The sequence below is a fragment of the Physeter macrocephalus genome, chromosome 16 (assembly GCF_002837175.3).
Source record: "Physeter macrocephalus isolate SW-GA chromosome 16, ASM283717v5, whole genome shotgun sequence".
In the NCBI taxonomy this organism is placed as follows: Eukaryota; Metazoa; Chordata; class Mammalia; order Artiodactyla; family Physeteridae; genus Physeter; species Physeter macrocephalus.
The window spans coordinates 97205403-97220549 of NC_041229.1; the positions used below are offsets into that span (position 1 = coordinate 97205403).

A 15147-nucleotide genomic window follows, 5' to 3' on the forward strand; every position below is an offset into this window, starting at 1 on the left:
AAGCTCACACGCAGCAACGAAGACTCAATGCAGCCACAAATAAATAAATTAAATGAGTAAATTTTTTTTTTTTTTTTTTGTGGTATGCGGGCCTCCCTCTGTTGTGGCCTCTCCCGTTGCGGAGCACAGGCTCCGGACGCACAGGCCCAGCGGCCATGGCTCACGGGCCCAGCCGCTCCGCGGCATGTAGGATCCTCCCAGACCGGGGCGCGAACCCGGTTCCCCTGCATCGGCAGGCGGACGCGCAACCACTGCGCCACCAGGGAAGCCCCTAGTAAATTTTTTTTAAAAAAGTTTGTTCTTAAGCTCTATAACTACATCCACAATTGTCTGATCTATACTTTCAGACTTTATGAAAAGCCAGTACATAAAAAAATATCCACCCCAGCATTCAACTTGTTTGGACCTAATCAATAACAAAGGAGTATTTTCTAAAATATTTCTTTCTTATTTAGTACTTACCTGCTTTATAATTGACCGCATATCCCCAGATTCTGCACTTTACATGCTGATATAATACAGGGTGGTATCCCTTGCTAGCTAATGAAAAACACTCTTCATATTTAATATTCGTCCCATTAAATAGAGCCAATTTAAAAAGCTCATTCTGTAGAATTATAAAACTAGAATATCTGGTTCTAGATCAGCAAGATTCTCTATTTCTTGACATTTGTACAAGCTACCAAATAGCATATTTAAAGTCAAAGTGATAATAAACAAAGATTGAAAACCAATCCCTCTAAACTAACCTAGGACAGTCATTTTAAATAACCCTTAAAAAATGTATGCCTATAATTCAAAAACCATCAGTAGTGTTCCCTAAATGGCAATGCAACTGTGGTAAAAAAAGATTGACTGATGAAGAAAAACTCAATGGCCTGGTCTGCTGTTGGGATACCAATGCTGAAACTCCTCACATTTACCTTCTTCAAAGCTTTTACTAAATCTGCATAATCGCCTGCTTCCAGTTTGGGGTTTTTCACTAGTACTTCTACAGCTTCCAGGGCTTCTTTTCTTTCTTGCCATTTTTTTGCCTCCTACAAGACACAAAATGAGTCACTTGTAGAACAGAAAATAAGAGCGCAAAATAAAAGTCTATTTCTTGCATGCTACTAATTCAAAGATATATATTTTTTGTCTTCAGAAACTTTCTAAAGCTAGTCAGAAATCAAAATTACAAAACTGTATAGCCAATCAGAATGTTTTATTCATATATTAAAAGTATTTTTGTAACATTTCATAACCCTAATGTTCTACAATAAGTAAACAGAATGAAATGCCATAGACTTTTCCTTCTCATTTTCTGGGTAAACTTTAAGCAAGTGTTAAACAGAAAACATTAATAGAAAGCATTTCTAGGATATCTCACAGCGGCACATCTACAGGAGAGAGGAATTTCCATATTGATAACATTAGAAAAATCAGAAAAGAACAAACATATAACCAACAACCAATACTGTTCTAAACCTGGATATTAGTTGTCCAGATTGTAGGTATAATGCTAATTTTTTGTTTTGTGGCCATAAAGTAGAATATGCTTCACTAGAATTCGAATACCCACTGTTGGAGAGAACCGGGGATAAAAATAAGATGACAAACCCATCACCTTGAAGGAGATTACAATTCAATTCAATTTATCAAATATTTATTTGTTAATCAGAAGATAAGAGGATACTCAGGGAGCTGATAGCAGAGGTAGGATGATCTTCAATAAATAACTATCAGGTCATGACGACTGTGACAGGAGAAGTACAAGCTGCTTTGGTCAATACAACAAGAGGACTTAGCCCAGTTTAGGCTTTCAGGTACGATCTCCCCCAAGAAGTGATGCTTAAGGTGGGATCTAGACGATGAAGAGTTATTATGAGGTAAATGGGGGGAGAAGAATGTTATAGGCAGAAAGAACAGCATATGTTAAGGCCTAGAGTTTATGGGGGAAAAGAAGTTTGGCACATTTGATACCAGGAGAAATTCAGTATGACTGGAGCATGGAGAGTGAGAGGAATTAGAGATGTGGCTGGAAGGTAAGTGGGGACCTCAAAGGTACCATAAATCACACCTCAATGGCTACAGTATGATTTCAGACATCATCTTAAAACCCATGGAAGCCACTGAAGGATTTTAATGAGGCAATACTATGGGAAGATTTCCATTTTCAAAAATGACACCTCTAATTATATTGTGAAATATGATGGGAAGGAGGCAAGAGCAGACAGGGAATCTTGTAAGAAGACTACAGCAGCATACAGGGCAAGAGCTGATGGTAGTGGTTGCGATAAAACTTTCTCAATTGGGGATAATTTTGTCTCTTGGGGTACATTTGGCAAAGTCTGGAGACATTTTTGACTGTCATGACTTGGAGAAATGGTATTACTACTATCTGATCGGTAAAGGCCAGTGATGCTGTAAACATACAACAATGCACATGCAATTCCCCAAGCAAAGAAATATCTGGCAAAAAATGTCAACAGTGCCAAGGTCAAGAAAGCCTGGGGTAGGTGGGGGCGGGGGGAAAGAAGTAACCCTGGGGTAGAGAAAGAAATCCTGGGCATGGAGAAAGGGGGATGAATTTGAGAGATATTTAAAGGTAAAAACCAGACAGACAATGAGGAAAAGATATAAGTCAAGAATAATGTTCAGGTTTCTGGCAAGAAGTAAAAAGAAGGACTAAAGTAGGTACATATACAAAGTAGTATGGGAACAAAGAAGAAATAACTGACTCACTTTATTAGGGAAGATACAGGGTGGAAGAGGGTGCACCAGGAAAAGGGCTCAGAAGAGCACTCTAATTATATTCAAGTAATTATTTAAAATGAAATAAATGAAAGAAGTCTACCATTACTTACAATTTTGTCATAAAAGTCTTTGGGAAGTTTGGAAAGAATTTCTACTGCTTCCAAAAGCTCATAAGCATCTATCTGTGGTACCTCATCACCATCGTCACCACCTTCCAGGAGGAAAACAAAACAAAACAACTCTTAAAAATGGATGAAATGGGGACTTCCCTGGCAGTCCAATGGTTAAGACTCAGCCTTCCAATGTGGGGGGTGGGCATGGGTTCAATCCCTGGTCGGGGAACTAATATCCTGCATGCCACGCAGTGTGGCCAAAAAAAAAAAAAAAAAAAAAAAGAAATAGTTTTACTTATTAAACAGTTATCAGCTGTCCTTTCACACCCCTGATGAAATCTTGATACAGGAGGGATCAGAATTATTAATCCTACAAACCATAGGATTGTATGTATTTTATTAAACAGCAATCCTATAAAATGTACCTCGTGAACACAGATTACTGTGACAGGGCCAGTTCTTGCCAATTTTTATAGAAATCAGCATTGAAAAGTGGCTTACCTCCCTCAGCATCTCCACCAGCAGACTGCTGCTGTTCCAATTTAGCTTCTAGTTCTTGCTGGGAACGCAAAAACCTACTTGGTTTAGGAGCACCTGTTGGCAGTTTGACCCATTCTTCTTCTAGTTCTTTCAACTGCAAATATCATAAAATATTTTAAAAACATATCTATATCTCTGCCATTAGAGAATATATTTATATTTACTAATAGATCAGAACCCAATTTCTTAATTATGTGGCTCTAATAAGGCAAACAAGGAAAGATAAATTTAAATTGTGCACATTTTGTAGTATGAGTCAAATTGATGTATATCTACCATACTGAAGATGTATGACTAAGCACTTAGAAGAATAAAATCCACTTTTTAAGACACTCTCATTATTTCATGAATTCACATATATTTGCAAGAAATAATGTCTCCAAAACCAACTGAAATATAAAAAATAGAATGCACTTTGTCTAAACAGATATTAAGTCCTCCCACCCAACAGTATTATAAAAGTATCTTATAGGACTTCCCTGGTGGCATAGTGGTTAAGAATCCGCCTGCCAATGCAGGTGACACAGGTTCCAGCCCTGGTCCGGGAAGATCCCACACACCGCGGAGCCACAACTACTGAGCCTGAACTCTATAGAGCCTGTGAGCCACAATTATCGAGCCTGCGTGCCACAACTACTGAAGCCCACGTGCCTAGAGCCCGTGCTCTGCAATAAGAGAAGCCACCTCAATAAGAAGCCTGTGCACCGCAACAAAGACCCAACACAGCCAAAGATAAATAAATAAATAAATAAAGTAATTAATTTTAAAAAAAAGGATCTTATAAACTGCTATAGATTCAACACTAACCTACTGGCATCGGTGAATGCATAGTATTTAACTTAAGAGGACATAGTAACAGTATAAACAGGTTATGCTCAGAAAAAACTGATTTCAAAATTAAGAATGAAAAATAATTATTTGTGAGGACAGAATATCAACAACAATGACAGGAAGGAAATATCTTCATATTAACCTTATACAAAGACAACCAAAAAACTTTGTGCCTCACCTGGACAGAGTTTATACTTTGTAATGGGGGTCTCAGAGCATCTCGAATCCATCTATAAATCTCCACAGCAATTAGTTTGGCTTCATCTCGAACAGCTTTCTCTCGAGACTCAAAGAGTTTTGGCAACACTTTGATAATTGGCTTCAGTAAGATGATTTTGGAACCAAATTCGCTAGAAGTAAAAATTGGAAAAAAAACTGTCACCATGCAATATGCTTTGGTAAAGCGTTAGCCTGAATTCACTCAAACATAGTTCTATATCTATATATAATAGAGACATATAGGTTCAGTTTTTTTAGGGAAGAAGAAAAAAGGAACTTATAACAACATCTGTATTTAGATGCCATTCTTCCAAGAATATTATTTAATGTCCAGAGCCCAAAATAATATTACCATTTAAAAACTTTCTAGGTAACCAGTCTAGGAATTACTCAAATCTAAAATGAATCAACACTTGTGTAACATCTTAAATATATATGTATGTACATTAAAAAGTTTAAAATAGAAACAAATCTATTTATAAATATTTAGATGAGTGAAATCTATTTTTTTTTTTTTTTTTTTGTGGTACGTGGGCCTCTCACTGCTGTGGCCTCTCCCGTTGCGGAGCACAGGCTCTGGATGCGCAGGCTCAGCGGCCATGGCTCATGGGCCTAGCCGCTCCACGGCATGTGGGATCTTCCCGGACCGGGGCACGAACCCATGTCCCCTGCATCGGCAGGCGGACTCTCAACAACTGTGCCACCTGGGAAGCCCGAAATCTACTTTTAATAAGCTTGCCTGCTTGCTTGCTTACTTACTTACTTACTTTATTTATTTATTTATTTAGCCTGTGCCGGGTCTTAGTTGCAGCACGCGGGATCTTCAGTGTCGCATGCGGGATCTTTAGTTGCAGCATGTGGACTTCGTAGTTGCGATATGCGGACTCAGTTGTGGCATGCATGCGGGATCTAGTTCCCCAACCAGAGTTCGAACCTAGGCTCCCTGCATTGGAAGCACGGAGTCTTACCCACTGGATCACCAGAGAAGTCCCTTAATAAGCTTTTATTAGCTCTTCTATGTAATTACGGGGATTCACTCCACTTGATAGATCACCAATCCTGGCAGTGTCTTTCATTCCTGACTCGAAGCTATCACACTATAACTTCAGGCAACTTAAAACTCTCTTTGCTTCAGCTTTCCATAGGGAAAACAGTTGCATTCTGACTTCTTTTAAAAAGGCAGTATAGGGACTTCCCTGGTGGCACAGTGGTTAAGAATCTGCCTGCCAATGCAGGGGACGCAGGTCTGAGCCCTGGTCCAGGAAGATCCCACATGCCGCAAAGCAACTAAGTCCGTGTACCACAACTACTGGGCCTGCATGCCACAACTACTGAAGCCCACGCGCCTAGAGCCCGTGCTCCGCGACAAGAGAAGCCACCGCAATGAGAAGCCCTTGCGCCAACGAAGAGTAGCCCCTGTTCGCTGCAACTAGATAAAGCCCGCGCACAGCAACAAAGACCCAATGCAGCCAAAAATAAAATAAAAATAAATACATTTATAAAAAAATAAAATAAAAAGGCAGTATATTTAACATTACATATCTGTCACATATCATATTTTTAAGTTCCCAACTTAAAAATATAGCTTTCTGATTCACTGCTAACATTTCTGAATAACAAATTCTGGAGCAAGAGAGATTCAGTTATGAAAGAAGACTGACATTCTGTAGTAGGATCCATATATACTATTTATCTATTATCTAATGTACACAAACGCAACAAAATGTTTCAGTGATAGCTACTGATACACTCTAACAGGTTAAAGAAAGAGACTGAAAATACTTTCCCTAGAAAGTGATATTTAACAAGACACCAGTTTGTATAAATAGTTCAAATATAGCCATCATAGCATGAAAATAAACCAGATGATCTTCAATATTTCCTTTAAAATCTCTTATTTTAATAGAAAAAAAAATACCAACTTGGTTCAGCAGACCTTTAAGACTAAAGGAAAAATAAGAACTTATAGCGACGATAAACCATTCTGTTTAGGAATACTCATCACAGTGTCTGAAGAACCTAACATTTAGGATCTCTTAATCTTCCTTTACATTACTACTGTTTCATCTGATTTTTGTTTATTTGTTTCACTATCCTGGCCTAGTTCTGAAAGATATTTAAAAAACAGATGGAGCAGGTCCAAATGGAAAATAGACACCTTAACAATACAAAACCTAATCTTGATACTACACATATTACTATAGGGGGAAAAAGTTCTAAAAGCTTGTTTTAGGGGCCACAGAACATTTTCGGTCTCCTGAAGCTACCACTAACATACATAGCTTGAGGAAGCTCGGGAACCAAGGACTGAACAGTTCCTGAAGGTCCCAGAGAGCTATCTAGTAGTTCTACTATAGATTCTGAGATGTCTTAGGACAAATAAAGAACCATACAGGGATGGGACTAAACAACAACATCTATAAGGAAGACATAAAAGACAATATACCTAACTTGTCCTTTTCGACCCTTATTCTCCCAGTCAGCTTAAAAATGAAATAGCCAGAGTTTACAGAACTCCAGATTAGAAACTTCTAATTTTAAGATAGAATACAGTATAATATATATTTTTATTAAGAAACCCATTACTAAGGACAGAACAGATCTATTAAGACAAGCACCGTCTTGACAATGCAGTCAATTCACTAAATTTCTAAGACAAGAGAATGAACACACTATTTACTACTCATAAAAATACATGCCTACTATACTAGAATAGGCTAGGGATGAGGAAACTTTTATCACAAAAGAATCTAAGTGAAAGTCAAATTTTATAAAAGAACATTATGAACCAAGCGAAAGACAAAGTTTACTGACATAAATTGAAGACAGTTTAACAAAATTTAAGAATTTTGATACTTTCATGTAAGATAAACACCAAAGGAAGCATATTCTCCAAGAAGTAGGTCATATACAAAATCACAAGAGAGGTGAGTCGGGATGATCTTCACACCCCCAGGTCACACATTCAGGATTTCACTAGAGCTGCTTTCTAAAGTATCTCCTGTGGAAGTATTGGGGACAGGATATCAGATTAGAAGGACTGCCAAATCAGAACAAACCAGTGTTTTGTCTAATTCAGATTTCCATAGAAAATTACAGCCACTTGTTCCTGAAAGAGATCCCATTCATGAAAAACTTCTCTGCCAAACAACACTTAATTCTAGCGTTGAAAATAACTTATTACATAAGAGTAAAAGTTATTTTCTATTTCTGTTGCTATGCTTCTGTTTCAAGGCATATAGCATTTGCTTCTATTTTATTTTAAAAAGCACCTAAACAAAGGTTTGCTTCAGCCAACGTTTCAAAGTACATAAATTTATTCCTGAGGATAACAAGAGAAACAGAGCTCCTTACCCTGAGGAGTGCTTTTCCATAAAAAAGTTAATTCATAATCTGAGAAAAGGTCAGAAATATCCCCCGCTCATCTTCATTAGAAAGAGATTTAGGGACTTCCCTGGTGGCTCAGTGGTTAAGAATCCACCTGCCAGTGCAGGGGACATGGGTTCCATCCCTGGTCCGGGGAGATCCCACGTGCCGCAGAGCAACTAAGCCCGTGCGCCACAACTACCGAGCCTGCACTCTAGAGCCCGTGAGCCACAACTACTGAGTCCATGTGCCACAATTACTGAAGCCCACGCACCTAGAGCCCATGCTCCGCAGCAAGCCACCGAAATGAGAAGTCCACACATCGCAGTGAAGAGTAGCCCCCACTCGCCGCAACTAGAGAAAGCCCGCACGCAGCAACGAAGACCCAACACAGACAAAATAAATAAATAAATAAATAAATTTATTTTGAAAAAAAGAAGAAAGAGATTTAGATAAAATAACTATGCAATACACTTAAAGGCTAAAATTACTGAATACGAAGTGTCACACTTGAGGAATGGCTTCAGCTTTTCCAGGTCACTTTTCTGGTTGGTATGGTCTGCCAAGTCAAGCCCAACAGCTTTCATTTCTGTTTAAACCAGGAACCCAAACTCAATTGAGATATTCTAGTTAACAGAACTAAAGCAAAAAGAAAAGGTTTTACCTTAAGGCTTTCCTCAGTGTCTCTATACAGGCCACTATGATCTTGGGGTTCTTATTGTCCAGGCCTTTCAGGAGCTCTTCTTGCACAGCCTCTCCTTTCTCAATCTCTATGTACATTAGACAAATCTCAATGCCTAGCTCCTTGGCTTTGGCCTTGGGTTGGTTGAACACTTTACTCACAACACCTGATACAACTTCCCCTGTGGTTCTGTAATATAGATTATAAACAACAACAACCATACACATAAAAACACACTTTAGTAGAAAGAGCTGGAAAAGGTCATGGAAAGTGGGGGAAACAAATACTTTTTTAAAAATGCTGAGAAATAAAGTAAATGAGACTCTAAAAACTTTATGTTCACGTAAAACAGAAACAAACTCACAGACTTAGAGAACGAACTGCAGGGAAGGGATAGCTAGGGAGGTTGGGATTGACATGTACACACTGCTGTATTTAAATAACCAACAAGGACCTACTGTATAGCACAGGGAACTCTGCTCAATGTTATGTGGCAGCCTGGATGGGAGGGGAGTTTGCGGGAGAATGGATACATGTATATCAATGGCTGAGTCCCTCTGCTGTGCACCTGAAACTACCACAACATGGTTAATCGGCTATACTCCAATATAAAATAAAAAGTTAAAAAAAATTATGTTCAAGAACATTAAAAAGAAAAAACTTATGCAAACCATAAGAGGTTAAGACATGTCACAACAGACAATGACACAGAACCATAGTTTCTATTTACACATATAGGAAATTTAAACAAGAAAGCGAAAATCCCTTGAAATCTCACTACCCAGAGAAAACTACTTTCAACTTTATGGTATCCATCCTTCTAGACTTTTCTATATGCAGAGATAGACAGACAGATACAGATACCTTTTATAAAAATAAGATTACAGAGTTCTTACTTTTTGGGAAAATTTTTGAAAGTCATTTTAAACACTTTTTAGGACAAGAGAATTTCTTCACAGAGGGAATGGATATGTACCTTTAATAACAAAAGGCTGTTCCTGACTCCTTGGCAAGACTTTACAGTAGCTTTATTGCTTTGAGTTTCTTCTAAATTAAATAAAACCTGTACTACTGGAAATGAGAGAAACTGAGTGGGTTGGAATTAGATGCAGCATTTGTCAAAAAAGTTTCTAGTATCAGAAGAAAAATGAAATTAAAAAAGCAATGGTCTCACTGATGGCAAGGGGAACTCAGTGATGCTGGTTAACAAAACCGTCAAATTAATGACTGTCTTTCTTGGTATAATTTTTGGGGTGAGTCAAGTACAGTTGGCCCTCCATATTGGTGGGTTCCTTATCCACAGGTTCCTCATCTGCGGATTCAACCAAACTTGTATAAAAAATATTTGGGAAAAAAAATTCCAGAAAGCTCCAAAAAGCAAAACTTAAATTTGCCATGCAGCCAACAACTATTTACACATTGTTTATATTATAGTTACAATTATTTACACAGCATTTACATTGTGTTAGGTATTGAGAGTAACCTAGAAATGAGTTACAGTATACAGGAGAGTGTATGTAGGTTATATGCAAATACTAGGCCATTTTATGTGAGGGACTTGAGCATCTGTAGATTTTGCTATCTTAGGGCGTAGGGGTGGGGACTTCTGTCTTGGAACCAATTTCCACGCAGATATCTAGGGATGTGTGTATATATTTTTTGTGCAATTAGGTCAAGGGTCCCCATTGTTTTTTTGTTTTTTGTATGGAGGGCCCCTTTCAGTGACATAAAGACTAGTATTAGAAAAGTCAGGTTTATCAGATATGGGAGACTGGGGTGACTGGAAACCTCTATCATCCAATAAGCTGGGAGTTACAGAGGTTATTTAGTTTGCATTACCTCTCCTAAGAGATAAAAATGCCTAATGACCATAGGGAGAAAGATGTGATTCTAAGATCACCCAGCCTGGAACCATTGTAGAAAAAGATTTAAGTAATGCCCAAATGTTTTCAGTGAAATTTTGACGTCTTTGCTAACCACCTCAGTTTCTTCTAAAAGTTACAAAAGATTTTCCCTCTTGGAGTAATTCTCATACAAAAGTCTCAAAAGGAAAAGCACTTGCTCATCAAACCTTAAGGTAAAAACTCAAGATCTGATTTCTAATTTGCTCCTCTCTAAAGATCTCTTGTACCATTTAGACTTCTGAAAGCAGATAAAGACTGAAATGAAAAACAAGTGTCAAGGAGCTATGAAAGTTAAGAAATGAATATCCTCTAAAAGTGCTAATAACTAAGCACAGTGATCCAGAAATATACATAAATTAATCCATGTAGCACGAGACAGGGGTTTTTACCAGAATAGTTGGAAAGAAACTACTTACTTTCCTGCTACATGGGCATTTTCAACATAAACAAGTGCAGCTTCTAATCCTTTCAACTGAACCACTGCATTGGAATCAGTCACAAATTTTTTGATCAATCCTAAAAATTTGGACCATTCTGGGCTCTTTTCATCCTTTATTTTCTGGAAGATCTTCAGGGCCTCTTCATACCCACTTAACCTTGCTTTCCACAGCTAAAAGAAAAGTATTTTGAAACAAAACAAAATTTAATGACATTATTATCTACCATTAGCGTTGGGGGGTGGAATGACTACCTTATATCAGGTAATTTGAACAAAGGACCCCAGACTAGAAACAAAAACAGCGTTTAAGAAATCCAGATAGCGCTTTTTTTTTTTTTTTAAAGATTAGCTAATAAACTTTTTCTTATAAGTGTTTAATATATATGATATTCTGTCAAGGCCTTCTAGAATTCATAAACAGGCCACTATAAATGTATCCCATTTTGTATCCAAGTATTAGTCATTACTTCTTTGTAATATGACATTAAAGATGTAACAATTCAAACATAAGAAATATTCCTGCTGAAACTGCCTAATCTCCAAAGTAGGCTGTTTCTCCAGTTGTATTGTGTAATCATCAGGCAGCTTTATACTATACTATACAGTATAACTGCTGACAAAACAAGCCAATGACACTGAAATTTGAGTTCCAGAAAAGTCTTACCTTGTGTTCACATTTCTGATCAACCGGCAGTTTCACCCACTCACTGTCATCTCCCATTGTGCTTCCAGTTTCTCCTTAGAATTAAGAGTAATTCCTGGTCAGACAAAAATCGGTATCTATTAACTCTAGCACCCAAGCTGTCTCTTAAGACAAAAAGGCTCTTCTGAGACTATTATTTTAGCATGTGTAAACCAACGAAAGTAAAAAATCTCATTCTTTGGTCAAACGCCCATTTAATTCCATTAATAGAACGTTTAAAAAGTAAACAAAAAAAGTTAATAAAAATTCTAAATGAGGGATTCCCTGGTGGCGCAGTGGTTAAGAATCCGCCTGCCAATGCAGGCAACAGAGGTTCGAGCCCTGGTCCAGGAAGATCCCACATGCTGCGGAGCAACTAAGCCCGTGCTCCACAACTACTGAGCCTGCGCTCTAGAGCCCATGAGCCACACCTATTGAGGCCCGTATGCCTAGAGCCTGTGCTCTGCAACAAGAGAAGCCACCGCAATGAGAAGCCCACGCACCGCAACAAAGAGTAGCCCCCGCTCGCTGCAACTAGAGAAAGCCCGCGCACAGCAACGAAGACCCAACGTAGCCAAAAATAAATAAATAAATTTGTTTTTTTAAAAAATGTAATCTATGTTAGCTGTAGAAAATCTGGAAAGTATAGAAAATATATAAGGAAGGAAAGCATTAAAATACAATTTCACTATCAATTAGTAACCACAATGAACACTGAAATGTATCCACTTGAACCCTTCCAGATTTTTTTCAATGCACATGCAGTATATAAATTATATGAAAAAGGGCTAATCCTCTTGTAATTTTTTTCTTACATTGTCACAAACATTTCCTCATATTGGAGAACATGATGTTTAAAGGCTGCACTACACTCCATTTTATGAATGTACCATAATTACCAAGCCTAACACTGGACATTTAAATTGTTTCAAGTTTTTCAATGTTATAAATAACATAAAAGGGATCTTGCTTAATCTTTCCATCCCCAGTCCTGGTGTGACATAAAATATGTCTTCAATAAATATTTGTCTAATGAATATATGCCTTGATAGTATCTGCTATGAGTCAGGCACTGTGCAAACTACTTTTAGAACATGTTGATTCATTATACTAACAACAACTACACGAAAGAAAGATATTCTCCCCACTTTACACACTAGGCTCACAAAGATTCAGTAACTTGCCAAAAACAACAAAACTAACAGGCTGTGAGATCACATTAAGATTCCAAGTCTATGCCTCTTCTTTACAACTTGTTGCCTCTCATTAAAATGTAGGAAATATCCCAGGGAAAGTTACTAGAGACTGAATTGTAAAAGTTTATTAGAGTAAATGGAACTTTCATTAAGACTTCTCTTCAAAATCCCCAAGACTCTGTGAAACAATAGCAGTGTGTTTTAGAGCAGGAGTCAAACCTTAATAGCAAATCTACAGGAACTCTAATACAGCAATAGTGAGAGATAAAATAGGACAACAGTTTGGAAAATAGTATGGCATTATTTAAATTGAAAATGCACATACTCTACTATCCAGCAACTCCATTCCTAGGTACATACCCTAGAAATTGATGCCAACTGCACCAGAAGACCTGTATGAGAGTATTCATAGCAATGTTGTTCATAGAAAAGTCAAAAGTTGGAAACACTTTTTACAAGTTCATCAAAAAGAGAATGAATCAATAGTGGTATATTCACTGAGTGTAATATTATACAGCAACTAAAAGAACTGAAAGCATTGAAAGCAAGTACTCCAACAAGTACATGTACATGCATATTGATAGCAGCACTATTCACAATGGCCAAAAATCAGCCCAAATGTCTATCCATGGATGAATAAACAAACTGTGAAACATACATACAATGGACTATTACTCAGCTATAAATGGAAATGAAGTACTTACTGATACATGCTACAACAAGGATGAACTTCACAAACATGATGCTAAGTGAAGGAAGCCAAACACAAAAGGTTCTATATTATATGATTCCATTCATAGGAAATATCCAGAATAGATCAATCCATAGAGACAGATGGACACTGGTGGTTGCCAGGGGTTGAATAGAGAGGGGGAGAGAGTGGGAGTGGGGAGAAACTGCTTAATGGGTAAGGAGTCTTACTGTGATGTGATGGAAATGTTACTGTTTTGGAACTAGACAGAGATGGTGGTTGCACAACATTGTGAATGTACAAAATGCCACTGAATTGTTCACTTTAAAATGGTTAATTTTATGTTATATGAATTTCACCTCAATAAAAATATATATTTTTTTAAGTTCCTAAGTGATTGTAATATGCAACCTGGGTTAAAAACCTCTAATGGGGCTTCCCTGGTGGTGCAGTGGTTGCGCGTCCGCCTGCCGATGCAGGGGAACCGGGTTCGCGCCCCGGTCTGGGAGGATCCCACATGCCGCGGAGCGGATGGGCCTGTGGGCCATGGCCGCTGAGCCTGCGCGTCCGGAGCCTGTGCTCCGCAGCGGGAGAGGCCACAGCAGAGGGAGGCCCGCATACCACAAAAAAAAAAAAAAAAAAAAAGAGTGTATTATCTTGGATTACATAGTCTACCTGTGAGGTATAATAAAATTATTTTTTTTCTTCTGTATATTCTACACAGAAAACATAAGTTACCTTTTGCCTCACCTCAAGAATATTCTTTGTACTTTTATGCCACCTCTTACCATGTTTATAGGTGATTCTAGGTCAAACAATGATTCTTCACTTATGGAAGAAGTAAAATTCTTAGGCATTATTATGTTACTACCTGCTATATTCAAAACACTTCATCATTACTCTGGTCCATGAAGCAGCCAACCTGCTGCTACTCCTTCTTTTAGGAACTGTACCTGCATCTTACCTGAGTGAGTATTCACTGCTGAGAATTCTTCATGGTTTTGCTTCCCCCCAAACATACCCAAACTCAGAATAATAAAAATTTAAGGATGCCCCTTATACCCACATCTAGGGTGCCTTCCAGATGGTCCATGGGTTGCACCAAGGGTTTACACCCTCCCCTTAGGAAAGAAGGGATGCTAGAAATAACTAGGTTTTTGGTATACTCCATATTTTAATATTAGCTCAATGGTTTTGTAAGAACTGCCCTATACTGCTGACTCACAATGTGAGACATCTATAAAAAGTGAGAAAGAGGAGGGGGGAAATCTCAATTTCTCCAGGTTAATTTGCATAGGAAAAGTGTTATTAATATAAATATTCTCAAACATTATTATCTACCATTAGCGTTGGGGGGTGGAATGACTACCTTATATCAGGTAATTTGAACAAAGGACCCCAGACTAGAAACAAAAACAGCGTTTAAGAAATCCAGATAGCGCTTTTTTTTTTTTTTTAAAGATTAGCTAATAAACTTTTTCTTATAAGTGTTTAATATATATGATATTCTGTCAAGGCCTTCTAGAATTCATAAACAGGCCACTATAAATGTATCCCATTTTGTATCCAAGTATTAGTCATTACTTCTTTGTAATATGACATTAAAGATGTAACAATTCAAACATAAGAAATATTCCTGCTGAAACTGCCTAATCTCCAAAGTAGGCTGTTTCTCCAGTTGTATTGTGTAATCATCAGGCAGCTTTATACTATACTATACAGTATAACTGCTGACAAAACAAGCCAAT

At 37.8% G+C, this 15147-nt stretch overlaps 1 protein-coding gene across 2 annotated transcripts in view; it reads right to left on the reverse strand.

Moving 5' to 3' along the window:
- Positions 1-11584, reverse strand: part of CKAP5 (cytoskeleton associated protein 5) — a 74558-nt gene extending 62974 nt beyond the window's left edge. For both annotated transcript variants that reach the window (XM_024133123.2, XM_055078777.1), the window contains exons 1-7: positions 11495-11584; positions 10808-11001; positions 8470-8676; positions 4399-4570; positions 3351-3483; positions 2847-2947; positions 924-1037 (exon numbers count right to left, since the gene is read on the reverse strand). In XM_024133123.2, coding sequence (XP_023988891.1) covers positions 924-1037; positions 2847-2947; positions 3351-3483; positions 4399-4570; positions 8470-8676; positions 10808-11001; positions 11495-11551 — 978 coding nt within the window. In that variant the 5' untranslated portion in view covers positions 11552-11584. The remainder of the gene's footprint in view (positions 1-923; positions 1038-2846; positions 2948-3350; positions 3484-4398; positions 4571-8469; positions 8677-10807; positions 11002-11494) is intronic.
- Between the last annotated feature and the right edge of the window lie 3563 nt (positions 11585-15147).